At 47.1% G+C, this 20,227-nt stretch overlaps 1 protein-coding gene across 3 annotated transcripts in view; it reads left to right on the plus strand.

The window, feature by feature from the left end:
• Positions 1-17,951, plus strand: part of CRACR2B (calcium release activated channel regulator 2B) — an 83,407-nt gene extending 65,456 nt beyond the window's left edge. For all 3 annotated transcript variants that reach the window (XM_083165414.1, XM_083165413.1, XM_083165415.1), the window contains exons 8-10: positions 6,883-7,070; positions 15,098-15,169; positions 17,378-17,951. In XM_083165414.1, coding sequence (XP_083021540.1) covers positions 6,883-7,070; positions 15,098-15,169; positions 17,378-17,531 — 414 coding nt within the window. In that variant the 3' untranslated portion in view covers positions 17,532-17,951. The remainder of the gene's footprint in view (positions 1-6,882; positions 7,071-15,097; positions 15,170-17,377) is intronic.
• The last annotated feature ends 2,276 nt before the right edge of the window (positions 17,952-20,227 follow it).

A 20,227-nucleotide genomic window follows, 5' to 3' on the forward strand; every position in this document is an offset into this window, starting at 1 on the left:
TTGGTTATTGAAACCGCCATTTTGAAAAAGAAAGGATTTTCTGACGCAGTAGTGCAGACTATGATAAAAGCCAGAAAGGCTGTTTCTTCTGCAAATTATTATAGAGTCTGGAAGACTTATATTAGATGGTGTGAGAGGCAAAAAGCTCACACATCTCACTTCAAATTATCAAAAATGTTGGATTTTTTACAAGATGGATTTTCTTCGGGCCTAAGCCTTCAGTCGTTGAAGGTGCAGATTTCGGCCTTGTCCATCTATTTTCAAAAAAGAATTGCCATTTTACCGGAGATTCAAACTTTTTTACAAGGGGTATCCAAACTGAAACCCCCTTACAAGCAACCAGTAGCACCTTGGGACCTGTCACTGGTTTTGGATTGCCTTCAGAAGGCACCTTTTGAGCTTTTGAGGTCGGCTGACTTTAAGTTTCTCACGTGGAAGTTAGTGTTTTTGTTAGCAGTAGCATCTGCTAAGAGGGTGTCTGAGTTGGGAGCCTTGTCATGCAAATCTCCCTTCTTAATCTTTCACGATGACAGGGCTGTTCTGAGAACAGTGCCGCAATTTTTACCGAAGGTAGTCTCTGCCTTCCATTTAAATCAGGAGATAGTTCTACCTGTGTTTCAACCCCCAGAGGGTTCCAAGAAAAGGGACAAGTTGAAGACTTTGGATGTTGTGCGTGCCTTACGCATATATGTGGACAGAGTGAAGAGTGTTAGAAAGACTGACACTTTATTGGTATTGTATGACGTACATAAAATTGGTTGGCCTGCATCTAAGCAGACCATTGCTAGGTGGTTGCGATCTGTGATAGCTTTTGCATACACCAAAGTGGGTAGGCCTGTACCGGCCAGAATTAATGCGCATACCACCAGGTCAGTTGCTACCTCTTGGGCGGTCCGACATGGGGCCACAGCGGAGCAGGTTTGCAGAGCTGCCACTTGGTCATCTGTTCACACATTTGCCAAATTCTATAGGTTCCATGAGTTCGCGTCGGAGGACGCATCATTCGGGCGAGCAGTGCTGAGAGCTGCAGACCTGAGCGTACCCTCCCAAAGGACCGGCTCTGGAACGTCCCAGTGTTGAGCTGTGTCACCAGGACCATTGAAAGAGAAAAAGGGATTTTTGTAAGAACTTACCGTTCGAATCCCTTTCTCTGATATGGTCCTGGTGACACAGCGATCCCTCCCTTACGCTCAGTAAGTATGCCAGAATTTCATGATGTTCATGTTAAAATGGTTAAAAGTTAACAGTTTCTGTTATAAAATGTGCATATAATATGTGCAGGCGTTTGTACTGAGTTTATGTATTCCAGTGGCTTTGAAAGTTGAACTGAAGAGTCCAGGGATGCAGTAGGGGAGGAGCCTACCCTCTAAAGCTTTAGGATAGGTGCCTGGCTCCTTCGGACCCTCCTACATCCCAGTGTTGAGCTGTGTCACCAGGACCATATCAGAGAAAGGGATTCGAACGGTAAGTTCTTACAAAAATCCCTTTATAATGTCCAGAAGTCGGCGCTCCCGTGGAACAATGATGTATATAATTGCCCCGTACCATCCGTCAGTCATGTAGCAATGTATGGTGCTTGCATACACCAAAGAGCAGCACTCCGGTCTGTTCAAAGAAATTACACCATCCAACAAGTTGCTGTGTGTAAGTTTCAACACCTATTACACAGCAGCACTTGTAGATTTGACGCATCACATCGTATTCGGTCCAAAGTGACATTACCAATGTTTTGGGTCAGATGTACTTTTTGTCTTTCCCCTATACCTGGGTGCCGGACGGGGTCCCGACAGCCATTTACCCAGGATCACCGACAGACGGGTTCCCGACGGCAATCAGCTATTCTCCCTCGTGGGGGTCCACGACCCCCATAGAGGGAGTCGTGGACCCGGAGCACCTGTTTTTTTGTCATGAATGCACATCAACCTGGGTTCGGCTCATATGTGATCGGTGTGTGATATGTGAAAGAGTTTACACGGTTTGACTGTCCTGGGTTCTGTGACCTGCAACTGACCAGGGTTGGCCAACTGACCAACCTGCATCTGTGCCCCGACTCTGAAAAGTATGACCCGGGTCTTGATGACCGAATCCTGCCTAAAAGGAAATGGCAGTGGACAGCAGGACTTGGAGATGACCTCACTGTAAGCCTCCGGTCTGGTATGAAGGGTGATGACCTTGGAAAACCCAGATCATCCCCGATGTGTGATCGTGAACAAGTACAGAAAGCCCCGGCTTCGGCTTAATGGCCCTTGTTCTGGTTCACTCGCAAAGGCAAATTTCTTCTCAAATGTACAAAACCATGTGCACTGCAGGGGGTGGGGGCAGATGTAACATGTGCAGAGATAATTAGATTTGGGTGAGTTATTTTGTTTCTGTGCAGGGAAAATAGTGACTACTTTATTTTTGCACTGCAATATAGATCTCACTTTGAAGTAAAACCCCACCCAAATGTAATTCTCTCTGCACATTACGTGTGCCCCCCCCCCCTGCAATGCACATTGTTTTGTCCATTTGAGAAGGAATTTGCCTTTGCAAGTGAACCAGAATAAGGGCCAATATCCCTGGTCCAAGGCAAGGTTTTATGTCTGAAAGGGTCAGGGGTAAAATCCATTTCCTGGAGCATTTGCTGTAGTAAAAAATGCAGAGTTCTGATGTTCCAAACTTTATGGCGTGCATTGTCACCTCTACATGACCCGCTGCTGCAGCTTCCGAACATTACCAGTGACGTTAGTAATCTATACAATGCTGCCAAGATGTAATCTCTGTTTATGTGGGCACAGAGGCTGGCATGTGCTGTGGAATCTGTTTTAAATGTTAGTAAAGGGGTTTATTTGAGAATGTTTGTTGTAGGGGGGACATGTACTATGGCCCATTGCTTTTATACCCTGTCCCAGTGGTTCTCAAACTTTATGAATCACGACACCCTGGTCTACAGTATCAGAATATATATCACAGCACCCGTAGACCAAAAGTTTGTTGCTGTGAATTTCAGAAATAAATATTAAATGAATTTAAGTTGTGATTAAATTTTATCCTTTGGTCCACTTATGTGGTGAGGGACAGGATTCACTTCTGTTTACCCACATATTTTATAATTGGAAGCACTGATTTTACCTATTACATTGACCATAAATAATTTGGATTGGTTCTGAAACACCAACCTCTGAGGCACCTCTGCAAGTGCTCTGAGGCTCCCCAGGGAGCCTAGGCGCACAGTTTGGGAACCACTGCCTTATCCAATAACATATGACTTTTATATGAGCCCAATTTGAGTTCTTTTGCCAAAGACAAGTACTTATGAGTTGGCAGTCACACTACACCTATTACATCACTGTTGCTGTAATGTTTATTTTAATCCACTAAAACAAAACACCCCTGGGGACAGGAGGAACCCTTCACAGGACTATGCTGTTTGTTATACATACAGACACCCATGATAAGATGGGACTGGCTCCACTCAATGCTGATCTCAGAATAGAGAGTTACTGAACATGAAAAGGGGCGCAGGGTATGGGACCCCAGGATAGGGGAGCTGCAGAAAAGTAGGGTAATACTAGTAACTGGAGGTTTACTATTGCCTGCTTGTCTGTGCTAGTCCTACACTGTCATGTAGTTGTGGATTTATGCTGGAAGATAGACGTGTAGGAGACTGGGTAACGATGATGATTTCAGCCTGAAAAAGTGTATTTGCCTTTTAATACGTCCGAGCCAGGTTGGCAGCTACACAGCGGAAGTGTGCCAAGGCGGTGTATCCAGCCAGAGTCAGGGTCCCATTTTACTGGGCTCCCATGGAATGTTAAAGCCTTTTGTCTCTGTGAAGTGAAATCCGCAAGGACACATGAATACAGTATTGGCATTATAAGCCGAGGCAGCAACAGGACAGAAGACTGTTCAGCAAGCATACACAAGGAGATAGCGATGTTGGAAAGCCTCTCCCTTCTATTTATCCTCAGTGTATTAGATTACGGAACGTTCATTTAGTAAGTAATAAGCCGGCTGCTCCCCCTTTATTCTATCTCTCACACCTGACCCATCTTCCAAGGTACAGATAGTGAAATGACATCATATTTATGAGCTGTGTAATGAGGCAGCATCCCCAAGATGTGCAGCTGTTGTTCCGAGTCTTAAGTAAAGCTCAGGTATGTGCCCTGTGATAAGGACACACCTTATTACTCACACAGGAAATACCCGTGACCTGGCTCTATGCCAGCCTGAACTTTATTGATAATCATCATATCTAGGTTTGCTGCTGCCACCGGTAACACTGAATCCCACTGAAGTTGTTAGATGTCTGCCAGTAAGGTTCCCCCCCATTTGTCGACACCTGAAATAGGTTTACATGGCTTAAGATCGACACAACCATTAGGTCAACAAATAGATATGAGTTTTCCATGTTTTTTTGTCCCGAATGTCGCCGTGGACACCGTCTTAGTGTACTGCGTCCCTACACATGGCGCTACACTCGCTACACTGCGTCCCTACACATGGCGCTACACATTTTTTACACCGGCAGGGGTGTGTCACTGAAACCCTCATTGTTCAGCGGCACGCAGCAGCACACACAGGATGCCATCGACACAACCATTAGGTCAACAAATAGATATGAGTTTTTCATGTTTTTTTGTCCCGAATGTCGCCGTGGACACCGTCTTAGTGTACTGCGTCCCTACACATGGCGCTACACTGCGTCCCTACACATGGCGCTACACATTTTTTACACCGGCAGGGGTGTGTCACTGAAACCCTCATTGTTCAGCGGCACGCAGCAGCACACACAGGATGCCATAGTCAGATGGAGAAACTGCACCTGCCGCAGAGGTCGGGCACTGATACTGCAACTAAAGGCTGGAATGAACGGTCTTCAGACACTGCAAGAGCACAGTATGGTCTATAAAAATCAGAAGCAGCCTTAGACTGCAAAAGATACAGCCCGCCTGCATCCATCCCAGAATCCGGCCCTGATTTTCTACTGATGCTGCCAGATGTTTCTCTCAGCATCCTCCACTCCCGGGAGTTACAGCTACCTTGCCTAGCTTGCTGTGCCAGGGAGGTAAGGACTTACCAAACTAGTGGTTGTAGTGAATACTTGATCCAGCACTCCTGGGATAACTGCCGAGGGATTTGTTCTGCATGCTAATTTAAGCTTGGTGCCATAAATCTTTGTTACAGTATATAATGCAGTTTCATTGTATCTTATTGTTAGTTCTATTAAATACATTATTATGGAACTAGAGGTATGCTGATACTGTAAGTATCATAGTGTATAGTGTATATGAATAAAGGATTTTTAACACCAAATCACACCTGAAGGGAGGGGATAGCCGCGCCGATGGTATATTGCCCACTATTAATACATTTTAAAAAAGTTAACCCCCCCCCAGCCAGATAACATCAGTAAATGCAGCATATGCACTTAACGCTGGTTAATTTATCTACCCCGTAATATTTTATACCAGAATTTTTTATATTTAGTGCAGCTCCAAAAAACCTCTTATATATTTGGCTACATCTGTCACTCAGTGTGTGAGTGTGTCTCTAACGCTGGGTGGAGCCTCTGACTCACATGACTGACTCACATGACAGAGAACAGCCCAGTGAGCCCACAGCGCCAGACACCCTCTGCCTCCCCATGCTGCCCAAGAACCTACTCCACAGCCACCAGGTTTCGCAGCAGTTAGGTCAGTAGACCATAGGCTACTGCCATCTCAGAATGGTGGGAGCCCTGGGACCCAATGTGATGCTGCTCGATGGTGAAACATTGGGCTGCATCCCCATTTGAAACCAATAGGTGGTGCAGCTGGTGGCAGAGCAGTAGGGCTCGCAGCAGGGATTGGAGAATCCTGCTACTGACCCTCTGTGATACATTCAGGTGATACATATTTATATTTGCGGCTAATCCCCGAAAACACCCGTATTTGCAATTAGCTGCAAATATTAATGATAAATGGCCCCAAGATCTCCCAGAAGGACTGTTGAGTAACTGTTTCATTACACTGGGCGTTATCTGGCAATATCAACCATCATGCTTACACAAGTGGATCAAGTTTTATCATTTCCTTTTAATGCTCCACTTATACTCAACTGAGGAACTTTAACCTCCCGCATTATTGAAAACTTTCTGAAGTGAAACGGTCCTTGTTCAGGTATATTAATATGCTACAGTAACGGCTTGGACTCCCATTGTTCTTGGAGGGTATCATTTGTTGTATGATATTTACTTATTGCATTTCAGATTTGTTATGAGAATTTCAAATAACTTGTTATATTCTTGTTGAGGCATTCTTTTAATTAATATTATTCAATTCACATGTATTCTCTATTCAGAAACCATACAGCCCACCAAGAACCTGTATATCACTGCCTATTTCATTACAGATTGTAAGCTTGCGAGCAGGACCTAAAGGGCCCACACACGGGGAGATAGATCTAGATCGCTCAGCCCACAGCGATCTGTTAGGGCCAGCGTTCTCCGGTGAGAACACTGGCCCTGAATGGCGATTTAAGTAGATTTATCCAGCATGCTGTATAGTAATTGCCGGGCGAAGCATCGCTATCGCCCCTATACACGGAGCGAATGAGGGGCATTTTTCTTAAAGTTCCAGTGAGATTTCTTAGAAAATTCCCTGAAATCGCCCCTTTACTACCGTTTTGATTGTCTGTAAATACCTGGTTTGTTTTATCACTGTTTGCAATTGTTAAAGCGCAATAAGAATTGCTGCACTTTATAAATAAATGTTCTACCTATTTTTGCCCCCGATTTTTTTTTTTTTTTTTTTTTTTTTTTTTTTTTGTGGATTACTCAGTTTGTCGGCTTTATATTTGGTTGTAATACAAAACTTATGCCACACCTAGTACACAACTTATTCCCAGTTTCCCCCGTTACAGCTGGAGCATCAGCTAAAGTCTATAAACAGTGAGCAACTAGAGACCCGAGTCCTGAATGATCGCTTGAAGCAGCTAAATGAGGACTTGCTTGAGCAGCTGGAGAGGACCAAGGGCGACCTGGAGAATGCACAAGACAATCTGCTGGGGCTTCGGAAACAAGAGCAGGAGGAGCAGGAGCACAAGAGGAGGTATGTGTGCAAGCCTTAATTATGGCAGGACACCTCAAACAATCACAAACCTCCTTTCTATTTTGTTATTGTTATTGGCGCTGGTGTTGTATTACAGATGTGAAAAGAAAAAATATTTCTGATACCGTCCCCCCCTAATATCAGCAGTTACCAGCACAGGCTATAGGTCCTTCTTAAACGTTTTGTGTTACATATTTTATTTTTAACGGCCATCTATACATGGAGCGATAAAACTCCATGCGTTATTAACATAGGCGTGCACAGCCTATTTTCTTAGGGGGTGCACCATTGGAGGGGCGTGTCCATCACCGCCTACTGGGTGTGTTCATCATTGCCTATTATTAAACATAATGCCACACACTGTAATGCCCATTAGACATAATGCCACACACAATAATGCCCATCACACATGCCCCCTATGCACACACAGGTATATACATACAGAGCCCCCACACACATAGTATACATATACACTAGGGTTACCACCTTTTTGTTGAGAGATTCCCGGACAGTGGCCCGCCCCTTGACACACCCATTGCCCCGCCCATGTCCCGCCCCCAGCTCCGCCCTTTGACCCGCCTTATGTTGATTTTTTTAACATTTGCTTCAATTTCATTCTTGATTTTGCATACCAAAATGCCAGTTACATGTTACGACATACACCGCAATGCCCATTACACGATATGCCAGAATTGAAAAAGTTTTTTGGGAAGGAGGAACATACAGACCGTGCCCAAAATTTTCAACATAATGCCGATTACACGTCACACACCCATTACATAGTGTACAAAATGCCATAGTATACCACCTGCCATAATGCCTATTACACGTTATGCCACACAGCGTGATCCCCATTACACATTATGCTTATTACTTGTTATGCCAGGACTCAATTTTATTCTAAGATAGGGACAACACGGACACCGTAATGCTGATTACACATCACACACCCATTACATAGTATACCACATTCCATAATGCCCATTACACATTATTCCAAAATCTTCACTGACACACTGGTGACTACACTATTATTTGCTTTCAAAAGCTTGCTTGAAAAATAGTGATCGTCATCATCATACAACAACAACATACTATTGTATTGGGCCAGGCCCAGGCCAGCCACAGTTGTAAATCTGGCCACAGTTGTAAATCTAGAGAGAGAGTAGCTCCTGTGGCTGTGCTAAGTGCTGGCAGTGCTGGCTGGGCTTGGCTGGGAGGTTGGCTGGAGCAGGCCTGGCTGGGTGGTTGCGGCAGGCACAACTCAACATCGCCCAGGTGACTTGGGTGCGGCGCAGACGGGGACAGGGGACTGCCTGCCTGGACTGTGGTGACAGTATGGTGACAGGTTGGCTCTCTGCCCTCACAACACAGAAACACAACAAGAGGGAAATAAGTCAACTCAACTTACAGTAGTATACTGAACTGAATAATATAAAATATATATACTGATCCTGTGCCCGCTGCCCGCCCACCCACCACACTGCGGAACTTACAGTACTGGTACTGCTGAATAATATACTGCAGTGGCTGCGGATGCAATCATCATCATGCCACAGCGCTCACTGCCGGCACGTCCGTCGCGTCAGGCAGCCGCACTCTGTCTCACGTGGTGTCACTGCTGTCAGGCGAGCGGGCGTGTGTCACGCGGCAGCGCCGCAGCCGCTGCCCGCAGGAGGAGTCGGACACCACGTCACACACAGTGACACACACAACTGTGTCCCACCTCCCTCCTCTTCCAAGCGAGCGCCGCGGCGGAGTGACCGTGTCACTCAAGATGAATAACTGCTGAAGTGGACGGCTCGGGACCCTTCCGATGTGTGTGACCCTGCTTTCTCACGTGGTGGCTGACTCAGGTGGGCAGCGGCACTGCCACTCACACACTGTCTCTGATGGCTGCCCGCACCGCAGTAATGTAATCGGCGGTGCCGGCGCAGCGGGGGGGGGGGGTTGGAGATCAATTCCCGGACTATGTATAGTCCGGGACAGCCACCCTTCCGGACTCCGGACGCTGGTGTCAATTACCGGACTGTCCGGAGTAATCCCGGACGGGTGGTAACCCTAATATACACAGCCCCCTACAGTATGCTCACACATACACCCCCTCTATGCATGCACATGCACACACACACATTATACATACAGGCACAGCACGCACACACACAGATGTATTGTAGTACTAGGTGATTCATCGCGCCCTACGGGCGCTCTTCACGCCGTCGTAAGGGGCTGAGCCCCCTTAATTTGTGAACATTTGCATATGAGAAAGATGGTTAGAATTGTATTAAAGATGGCCTGTATTGCAACTTGAGTTATAGGTGAAATGTGTTAAATAGAGAGCATATGATGTGGAAGGGGGTGTGTATTGTTTTGTTTAATTAAAAAGCGGTTACAGAGTAAGATGTACATTGATAGTGTGGATGGTACAGTGACATTTGTGGGTGTGGGGGGGGCTGTGTGTGCGTGTTGTTTAGGTGTGTGTGTGCAGTAGTATAGTAGGGTGTTCTGAGTCGGCGGCTCCCCACTGGCGGAGGTCACGACACAGGAAAACAGGAGGCTGGGTAGTGATAGGGGTGTGTGGGCATAAGGGGGACTAAAGAGGAGGGTGGGAGATACTGTGCAGCTTCTGCCAGTGGGTGAGGGTCCAGCGTGGCAGTACAGGAGTACAGAATGGTGGCCCTTAGTCAGTCCTTAGTCCCTTAGTCTCCTCCTACTGGGTGGGAGTTCGGGTGCATGAGAGCAGGAGGCTGGGCTATGAGGCATGATAGGGGCATGTGGGCAAAACAGCGTCAGCGACTCCCCAGTGGTGGAAGTTACGGTTCAGGAGAGCAGGAAGCTGGGTAGTGATAGGGGTGTGTGAGTATACGGGGGACTAAAGAGGGCTTAGGGGTGCTGCCGTGGGTGGATGCCGTGAATTGCGGGAGGGGGGGGGGTCGCGGGGGGGGGGGGGGTGTGGGTACCGCGAATTGTGGGAGGGGGGCGCGGGGGGTTGCAGTGAATCGCGGGAGGGTGGGTCGCGGGGGCGGGGGGTTGCCGCAATAACAGGAGGGGGGGTCAGGGGTGGGGAATCGCGGTAGGGGGGTCGTGGGGGGCACCGTGAACAGCGGGAGGGGGGCCCGGGGGGTTGGCGCGAATCGTCGGAGGGGGGTCGCGGGGTGCCGCAATCGCAGGAGGGGGTGGTGTCACGAGGTGGGGCCGCAAATCGCGGGAGTCACCGGGGGTGCCGCGAATTGCGGGGGGTGTGCTGCAAATCGCGGGAGGGGGGTCGCGGGAGTGCTGCGAATTGCCACAAGAAAAAATCAACACAGAAAGGTCAACACATGTAAATGTTGACATAAGTGTGGCACTTCATCGGTGTCCATGTCGACACATGAGAATGAATATGAAAACATTAAAAAAAAGAAAAATAAATCTTCAAAAACTCATGTCAACCTTTTTCATTGTCGACCATAGCCGTGCCAGTGTTTTGCATGTGCCATTTAGTCCTGGGGTTGCCGTGAATCGCGCGCGGGGTGGGGGGGAGGGAGGAGGTGAGGGGTTGCAGTGAATCGCGGGAGGGTGGGTCGCGGGGGCGGGGGTTGCCGCAATGACAGGAGAGGGGGTCAGGGGTGGGGAATCGCGGTAGGGGGGGTCGTGGGGGGCACCGTGAACCGCGGGAGGGGGGGCCCGGGGGGTTGGCGCGAATCGTGGGAGGGGGAGTCGCGGGGTGCCGCGAATCGCAGGAGGGGGGTGTCACGGGGTGGGGCCGCGAATCGTGGGAGTCACCGGGGGTGCCGCGAATTGCGGGGGGTGTGCTGCAAATCGCGGGAGGGGGGTCGCGGGGGGTGCCGCGAATCGCCACAAGAAAAAATCAACACAGAAAGGTCAACACATGTAAATGTTGACATAAGTGTAGCACTTCATTGGTGTCCATGTCGACACATGAGAATGAATATGAAAACATTAAAAAAGTGAAAAATAAATCTTGTCAACCTTTTTCATTGTCGACCATAGCCATGTCAGTGTTTTGCATGTGCCATTTAATCGTGGGGATGCCGTGAATGGGGGGGGGGGGGGAGGGAGGGAGGTGCATACCTCCCAACATGCTCTGTTTCTGGACTTTCTTCTTGATTTATGGATTACCATCACCTGTGCTTAAACACCTTTCTTATCCATTACCCTGTTTAAAACAGGTGATGACAATCATAAATTAAGATGGAAGTCCACAAGCCAGCGTTACAGCTCCAGACACACTTTGAGTGACAGATGTAGCCAAATATATAAGAGATACACAGAGCCCCCTCCCACACACCCACACAGCATACATACAGTATACACAGCCCCTCTATGCAGACACACATGCAGTATACATACAAAAAGCTGATACATACACACACACCTTTTTGACAAAATAAAAAACAGGCAGCATGATTAAAGACAAATATAAAAATAACTTTTTATACAACCCCCCCCCCCCCCATAAAACAAAGCCATAGACTGCCCAGATAATATACAAATCCCCCTGTTACAGCACCTCCCGAGCCCCGATAAGTTGAGCACACCTGCAGCAAATTTCAATCAGCAGGCAGGAAGTCCTCACTCCTCCGTCCCTCCTCACCCAGGCAGCGAAGCTGTGCACGTCAGCTCCCCCTAGAGGCAGCCAGGGGCGTCACTAGATACAGATAGTACTGTAGTATCCTGCTGCAGCAGCCTCGGCCACGTCTGTCACACACTGCAGCCGGCCCGAGCTTGCTCCCCGATGTCGGCTCTGGCTGCAATTGTGAGGGGGGTGCCCATCATTAGGAGGTGCCTGTGCACCCCTGGCACCCCCTGTGCGCACGCCTATGGTTATTAACTAGATTGCATCGCATCTAGTGCAAAACGCATGCAATGGGCTAAAGCATGGTGCATTTTGAACTAGATGTGATGGAATCTAGTTCAAAAAGTACGGGCAGCACATACTTTGTGATGCGTGGGAGTGCGCATCACACCTCTTCATCACACCGTGTATAGGCGCGGCGTATGTGCTGGAGAACTCAGTAGTAAGCACCTGTACGCCACGGGTTAATAGGACACAGGTTTTACAGATGTAGAGAGGCATCGTACAATAGGCGAGTTCTGCACATTACTGTAAATGACTTGCATGCCCCTGATTCACTTAGGCTGCACTATGCCTCTACAGTGCAAAGTTACATTTTCAGTTTGAATTTAAATCTCGCTCTGTTTTGCTGTATGCAATACCGAATGTGTTTTGTATACAGTATGTAGCCCTGTATCTGGGAGTACGCCAAAGGGTATCTTACACCGTAATTATATCTAGGGGATTATTCTGGTTCACTCGCAAAGGCAAATTTTCTCTCTAATGGACAAAACCATGTGCACTGCAGGTGGGGCAGATGTAACATGTGCAGAGAGTTTGATATGGGTGTCATCATATTGTTTCTGTGCAGGGTAAATACTGACTGCTTTATGTTTTACACTGCAACACAAATAGTTTGAAGTACCCCCCCCCCCCCCATCCATATTTAACTCTCTCTGCACATGTTACATCTGCCCCACCTGCAGTGCACATGGTTTGTCCATTTGCCTTTGTGAGTAAGCCAGAATAACCCCCACAATCTATACAACAGAGAGAAAAATATCACTGCTACATATGTAATTCATATGTAATTCATTATAGTGAATTAGAGACCTCAGAAATCAAAAGTCTACAAATAGGAATGGGGTCTTTTTAGGTAACTTGAGATCCATACAAGAAGGTCTCAGATACAGGATCGCCACCTAAGTAATGGTTAAAGAACAAACAGAGGGCCAGGGTGTGTCTGCAACTGACAGAGTTCAGAGAGAACAGATGCTGAGATTGGAACAGTGAGTCCTCTGCTGGAGGCTTGGGAAATACACAGTACAACCTGTACCTACAAAACAGGATGACTACTCTCGTATAAAGCACCACTATCCGGACCAAACCTCAAGTGCATCCTGGTAACTGACCAAGGAGAATCTTTAAAGTACAGGGAGAAATAAACTCTGAGTACTTCTAAGGACTGCAAGGGTCCTGCTGATCTTTACGAGTTACTTATAAGTTGAGTGAATCGCTTTGCCCATGACTACATGCTACTGAAGGTACCCAACAGAAGTTGGAGGTAACGGGTAACTCGGGGAATCCATTGTTGCTTCAAGAAGTAAACCCTAGTGAGCATGTGTGGGTTGGTGAGAAGTGAGGTCTTGTTTTAGGAACCAAACTCCCAAAGATCAGGGATTACGCAAATGTATGTAACATGGGCATAACATAGAAACAATCAGATTTACCTGAGAGTTGCACTATTATCTTACACATTAGGGCAGTGGTAGCCAACTCCAGCCCTCAAGAGCTACCAACAGTTAACATTTTCCATGTCTTCTCACAGAGGGCGAGATGCACCAAAAAAATGCCGTAAAAACCCAGTTTTTAGGGTTTGTACCGCATTTTCATATGCAGCTAAGCCCCACCGCTGGGGCTTCACTGTGGGGGGGTTACGCCAGTTCTAGATGGCGTAACCTCATAGAAGTCTATGGGCATCCCTTCGTGTCTCTCACCACCCCCACCCCCCCTCACCTGTGTCTGGGCAGCCTCCTGCTGTGTTGCCCGGACCAGTGACCTCCTCCCTGCACCTCTTGCAGGGAGGGAGGGGGGATCTGCTGCACATCGCTGGCCACAACGCAAAGGACCGCTCTTAACACAACTATGTTAGTGCATATGCCATTATTAACAATGCGAATGCCGGCGATGTGTGGCGGAGGATGTTAGAGAGTCCCGCCTAGAATCACAAGTGAAGTATTTAGCTCCACCTGTGGATCTTTTGGTACTTGTTTCCTAGCACGGCCACAAATCTTGGCCATCGGGGGTAATTTTAGTGGCCTGCGACGCGACCGACGCGATGCCCCCTAATTTTTCCTTTGAAATGCATTGAAAACAGTGAAAAATCAGGTCGGTCGCGTCGTGTGCGCCTAAAAATGCTTAAATGGTACACCCGCTATGGCCGCGATTTCCCCATAGGGAACAATGTTAAATGCCTCAATTTACCCGCGATGACCCCGATTTCCCATAGGAAACAATGTTAAATGGGTCAATTTACCCAAATCATCATAGGGAAGAATGGTAAATGGGCCAGAAAGCCCCAAAAACCCCCCTGACCAGTGAAATGTCCCCCCAAAAGTAGTTCATGCCACCCCGCGATGAACGTGAACCCGAAGCGTGGCGAGCGCAGCGAGCCCGCGAGGGGCGTCGGTACGCGTCCTCCGACCTTTTCATACCCCTACTATCCACTAGGGCGTGGAGTGAGAATAGAATAGTGTGGCGAGCCCGAAGCGTGGCGAGCGGACGCAGATACCTTCACAGGTAAACGCGTCCCTTCGCGGGCTTCACGGGTATCCGCGTCCCCTCGCGGGGCTCGCCACGCTTCGGGCTCGGTGGCTCGCTGCGCTCGCCACACTATTCTATTCTCACTCCACGCCCTAGTGGATAGTAGGGGTATGAAAAGGTCGGAGGACACGTACCGCCACGCTTCGGGTTCACGTTGATCGCGTGGTGGCGTAAACTACTTTTGGGGGGACATTTCAATGTTCAGGGGTGTTTTTGGCCCATTTACCATGGTTCCTATGATAATTTGGGTAAATTGAGCCATTTCACATTGTTTCCTATGGGAAATCGTGGTCATCGCGGGTAAACTGAGGCATTTAACATTGTTCTCTATGGGGAAATCGCGGGCATTGCGTCTGGCCCATCAGACCCGATTTTTTTGCGCATGCGATGCCCGCGATGGCCCCGATTTTACCCCCGATGACCGCGATTATGATCGTTGTGGCCGTGCTAGGAAACAAGTACCGATCTTTTAAAATGTGTCAGTCAGTAATGAGTGCACCTGTGTTACCTGTGAGGTGAGCTGGAAAATGTGAACTGTTGGTAGCTCTCAAGGACTGGAGTTGGCTGCCCCTGCTTTAGGGTATTGTTAATGTTTCACTGAATTGTAAAAGGGATGAGTGACTGACTTATTTTTGTTTCCCCGCAGAGATGTGTATAAAGTCTCGCGGAACATGCAGAAGGAGAAGCAGAGTCTTCTACGGCAGTTGGAGCTGCTCAGGTAACTTCCTCCATAAGATACATACAGATTTGTCCCCATACATCTATCCTCTATCCCATACAAGTCGCGTTATACAAAACGCGCAAGCTCTGTGTGACTCAGTAGTGCCGGGTGTCTATTTGTGACTTCGTATTAAATAGCATCTTATTTGCAAAATAAAGCGACTATTGAAGCACAAGCAGCTTCAGTTGATTAAAGTTATATACAGCATGTCTATCTATATTCAGTGTGTTACTGTCACTGTATCTGCATATGAAATTGAATGTCCGGGTCTTCCAGGAAACAGTGTAATGTAACACACTAAATATAGATATGTCTGATATCATTTTAACAGCTTCACACTAGCAGTCACCACTTTGTCAGAGTACAGCAGCGTCATCTCTATTTGTTGAAAATGTACCTGCTAGGTGGTAATAATGTTACATTTACAGGATGTGAATATTTAAACTTAATCACACAATATGCCACAAGAGGAAGCTGCAATGGTAAAAATCAAAGCTGTAAGCAGCAATAAAAATATGAAGCAGAACAGCCAATTACCAACCCTACTGAACAGCAGAGGAATATAATGCGCTATAACACCAGTTACTAAGGGCCTTATTCTAGTTCACTCTTTGTGACAAAATTAGATGGACAAAACCATGTGCACTGCAGGGGGGCAGATGTAAAATGTGCAGAGAGAATTAGATTTGGGTGAGTTATTTTGTTTCTGTGCAGGGTAAATACTGGCTGCTTTTTTTTTACACTGCAATATAGATCTCACTGTGAAGTAAAACTCCACCCAAATCTAATTCTCTCTGCACAAGTTACATCTGCCCCACCTGCAGTGAACATGGTTTTGTCCATCTAAGAAGGATTTTGTCAGAGTGAACTAGAATAAGGCCCTAAGACTGTATTGCAATACAGGACATCATGTGTACAGAGTTAGGGCATCACTGACAGTGTAATGGTTAGCATTACTGCCTCACATCGCTGAGGTTATGGGTTCAATTCCCACCATGGCTCTAACTGTGCAGAGTTTGTATATTCTCCCCGTGTATGCGTGGGTTTCCTCCGGGTACTCCGGTTTCCTCCCAATTTTGTTGGCTTCCAACAAAAATTAACCCTAGAATGTCTGTGTGCACTTTTACATGTGGTAGGGAATATAGATTGTAACCTCCACTGTGGCAGGGACTGATGTGAATGTTCAACTATACTCTGTAAAGTGCTGCGGAATATGTGTGCGCTATATAAGAAACTGTTAATAAAGAAATACATAAATAAACTATAGGTCTATAACAAATAATGTTAATAGACAATTATAAGGAGTAGCAAAGAAAACGGGTGCTGTAAAACGAAAGTCCTTCGGGAGGTGTAGGACGTAAATGGAAAAACAGGTCAAATGTTCTTGATCAGAGCCCACCAGTGACCGTACCAAAGCGCAGGGGCTCAAATCCACATTACTTAGGGCAAACTCAGCCACCCCAATGCTTCAGAATGTAGTGTAGTCCTAAACAATAGATCTATCAGAAGTTGTACACAAGGAATGTGTGGAGGTTATGTGCCCGATTCAGACATAATCCTTAGGCCGCAATTTACCAAAATATGGAGATACTGTGCCAATTTTTGGTAAATTGCAGTCTTATCTCTTCCCAATCCTGTATCCACAATTTAGGGCATTTCCCTGCACTGCAGCTCCGGTTTTTGCAGTGCACCCCGCAGACCCTGCTGGCGCCAGCTCCCCCAAGCCACGGCGGGGTCTACATCGAGATAGGTATGCCACTGCCTTAGGCTACATGTATTCAGAGCCTAGTGAGCAGGTAAACATTGCCCGTCGCACATCCAAATCCGGTCCCCTGCATGCGAGCAGATGCATTAGCATACACATCTGCTCGCATGCCCCAGAATGGAAGAGAAGGCATTCGATATTCGCTCACCATCTAATGGTTTCTCCACTGTTCAGTATAAAAAGTCCACCTGGAGTGAGGAGCGCAGCAGTACACATGGACAGTGGCCATGTCAACATCCGGGGCAGTACAAACGTGAAAACTCATGTCGACCTTCCAACCTCGTCAACCTATTTCAGGTGTTGACCTAAGCGCTGTCACCCTTCAGTCGTCGACCCATTGTATGTCGACCTTAATTGAGTTGACCCTTTGACCCCTACCCGTGCTATACTGATATACAATGTGGAAATGCTGTGGATGCTCATTACATATTGTCTTCTAGGGACATGAACAAGAAGCTTCGGGATGAGAAGGACGTGTTTGAGGCGAAGAAACTGGATATCCTTAAGAAGAGTTTCACAGACCCCATCGCGGTGCCTGGCTCCTGCGGCTGCTTGAGTTCCCCAGGCAGCCTGCACTGTGATCCCAGGCAGTGACCACTGCAAGGGGGTGTTACAGGGGTCAGCAGCGTGTACTATAGGTGTTGAATATTTTAGCTATATATAGTTGTGATTTTGTATATACATGTGTATATAATTGTTGTATGTATGTATGTATGTATGTATCTGTGCGCACATAGTACATCCATGTACATGTGTACAGATATTGGTGTGCTTATGTATCTTTAGGTCAAAGCTACAGCCTAGCCCTAGCCGCATGCTGTCAGGTACAGAACAATATATGAGAGGGTCTAGGCTTGCACACAGTGGAAGAGTCTGTATACACAGGTCAGATATACCCAAACCAACGTTACCTCAGAGTCCTAAAGGAAATAATAGTGCTTCCAGAGTAAGTGAGGATTTGGGCGAGTAATGAATATGTCATTTTTTTTTTTATTAAATTTTATTTTTTTGTCATTTTAATTTTTTAATTTAATCATCTGGAGAAAAAAAAAATGCGTCAATTTACTGACCCTATAGCTGTGTATTACATTGTGACCTGTATGTAATGTTCTCCAACAGATTGAATTACCACTTGAGTTGCTATTGCTGCTGAGCCATTTATCAAAGCAACTGGTAAAAGATACAACATACCTCCCAACTGTCCTGATTACAGTGGCACAGTCCTGCTAGGGGCCGCAGTGTTCCACGGGCAGGGTGGGGCCAGGATGGGGAGCCTGTAATTACTGCTGCTCTGCAAAGCAGCCAGTGCCCGCTGAATAGAGGCCATACGCATGGCATCTAACAGTGTGAGGAGGGAGTTGGTTGCTGCCGAGCTGCTCCACTCACCCACCCCATTTTGGGAAGTGCCTCCACCACAGCAGGTCCCACTTCCCCTCCTGGCAAAGTTGCGAGGTATGCATGCAGTATTCATAGCCAGCGAGAGAACTACTCATCCCTGAACAGCATGAATATTTGTATGTGCAGAAATGGGGGAGAGGGTAGATTTTAAACCCTCGATAGTGGACAAGAGCATACCTCCCAACTGTCCTGCTAAACTGTCCCGATTTTTTGGGGACGTTCCCGCGTCTCTCCCATGACCCTACGTGTCCCGCTGCAGGGGGGGGAGGGAGTTGGGAGTTCTCCCCAATCTGACCGAATAGATGCTGTGCACATGCGCACAGCGTCTATTCGCGACCGAAAATAGGGGGTGCGGTTTAATTGGCATAAGCCGCACCCTCATTTGCATAGACCACACCACTTTTCGGATGCTCGCGCAGTGTCCCTATTCTGCTATCATGAAAGTTGGGAGGTATGCAAGAGTATAGCGGCGCGAAAAGATGGCGGCGCGTGCATACGCTGCGGCTGTACATATTACCTTTGCTGGTGATATCCGTGGACTGTTCCTGGTGTGTCTGAATTACGACAGGGAATTAGACAAGCGAAGATTAACTACACTGTAAAAATTGAGGCTCAGAGTAGCCAAATCAAAAATCCCAGATGCATGTGGCAGTTGATCCAAGAAATCACTGGTTACAAAGAGAGGAAAGTAGAGATGGGGGGTGATAACAGTCTGTTAGTTAGCGACTTAAACTCCTTTTACTCCAGATTCGACAAAAATAACAATGTACCCATTGTGCCCAGAAACATTCGGGAGGCAGAATCCCCCATTATGTTTGATGTCAGTACAGTGGTTCATTGTTTGCGTCAGACAGACCCGAAAAAATCAGCTGGTCCTGATGGGATCTGTGGTAGTGTTCTGGCAAACTGTGCAGACCAATTGGGTGGGATTTAAACTTTTTTATTCAACCAATCCCTCTTGGACTGCATAGTCCCAAAATGCCTAAAAACCTCGACCATCATCCCAGTTCCCAAAAAGAAAGGCCTCCCCAAATGTTTGAATGACTACCGCCCTATTGCGTTAACGTCATTAGTAACCAAATGTATTGAGAAACTGCTTGTAAGACAGATTCAGTCATTCTTGCCGGTAGAATTTGATCCCTTTCAATTTGCATACAGGAAAAAACGTTGCTCTGACGATGCTGTAGCTTCTGTCATGCACTCCACCCTAACGCACTTGGAGCATAAATCAACCTATGTTAGGATTCTTCTGGTTGACTATAGTTCCGCATTTAACACAGTGATCCCAATGTCACTAGTGTCGAAATTATTTGACTTGGGCTTGAGCGGATCTACCTGCAACTGGATCTTGAATTTCCTAACTAACAGACCCCAGGTGGTCAGAATGGGGAACACCGTATCTGAGGAGACCATAATTCAGACTGGAATGCCGCAGGGATGTGTCCTCAGTCCCCTACTATACTCGCTGTTTACCCACGACTGCATATCGTCCTCTGACTCTGTCAAGATTGTGAAATTTGCTGACGATATAGCAGTTGTGGGGTTGATTAGTGAGGATGATGAAACCCACTACAGAAAAGAAATAGCGAGACTGGTAGCCTGGAGTGAGGGAAACAACTTAGTGTTAAATGAGGGAAAAACTAAAGAATTAGTGATTGATTTCAGGAGAAAGCTAGTGGTGCCGAAGAAACCAGTGTGTATAAATGAGGCAGATGTAGAAATTATGGAGACAGTCAAGTTTCTGGGACTTCAGGTCTCAGACAATTTGTCATGGTCTGGCAATGTTCTCACTCAGACAAAGAAATCCCAACAGCGTCTCTTTTTTCTGAGGCGTTTAAAAGCGGCCGGTGTGAGCAAGCCCACCATGACAAACTTCTATAGATGTTCGATAG

This window comes from Crinia signifera, chromosome 11 (assembly GCF_055691185.1).
Source record: "Crinia signifera chromosome 11, ASM5569118v1, whole genome shotgun sequence".
Classification (NCBI taxonomy): Eukaryota; Metazoa; Chordata; class Amphibia; order Anura; family Myobatrachidae; genus Crinia; species Crinia signifera.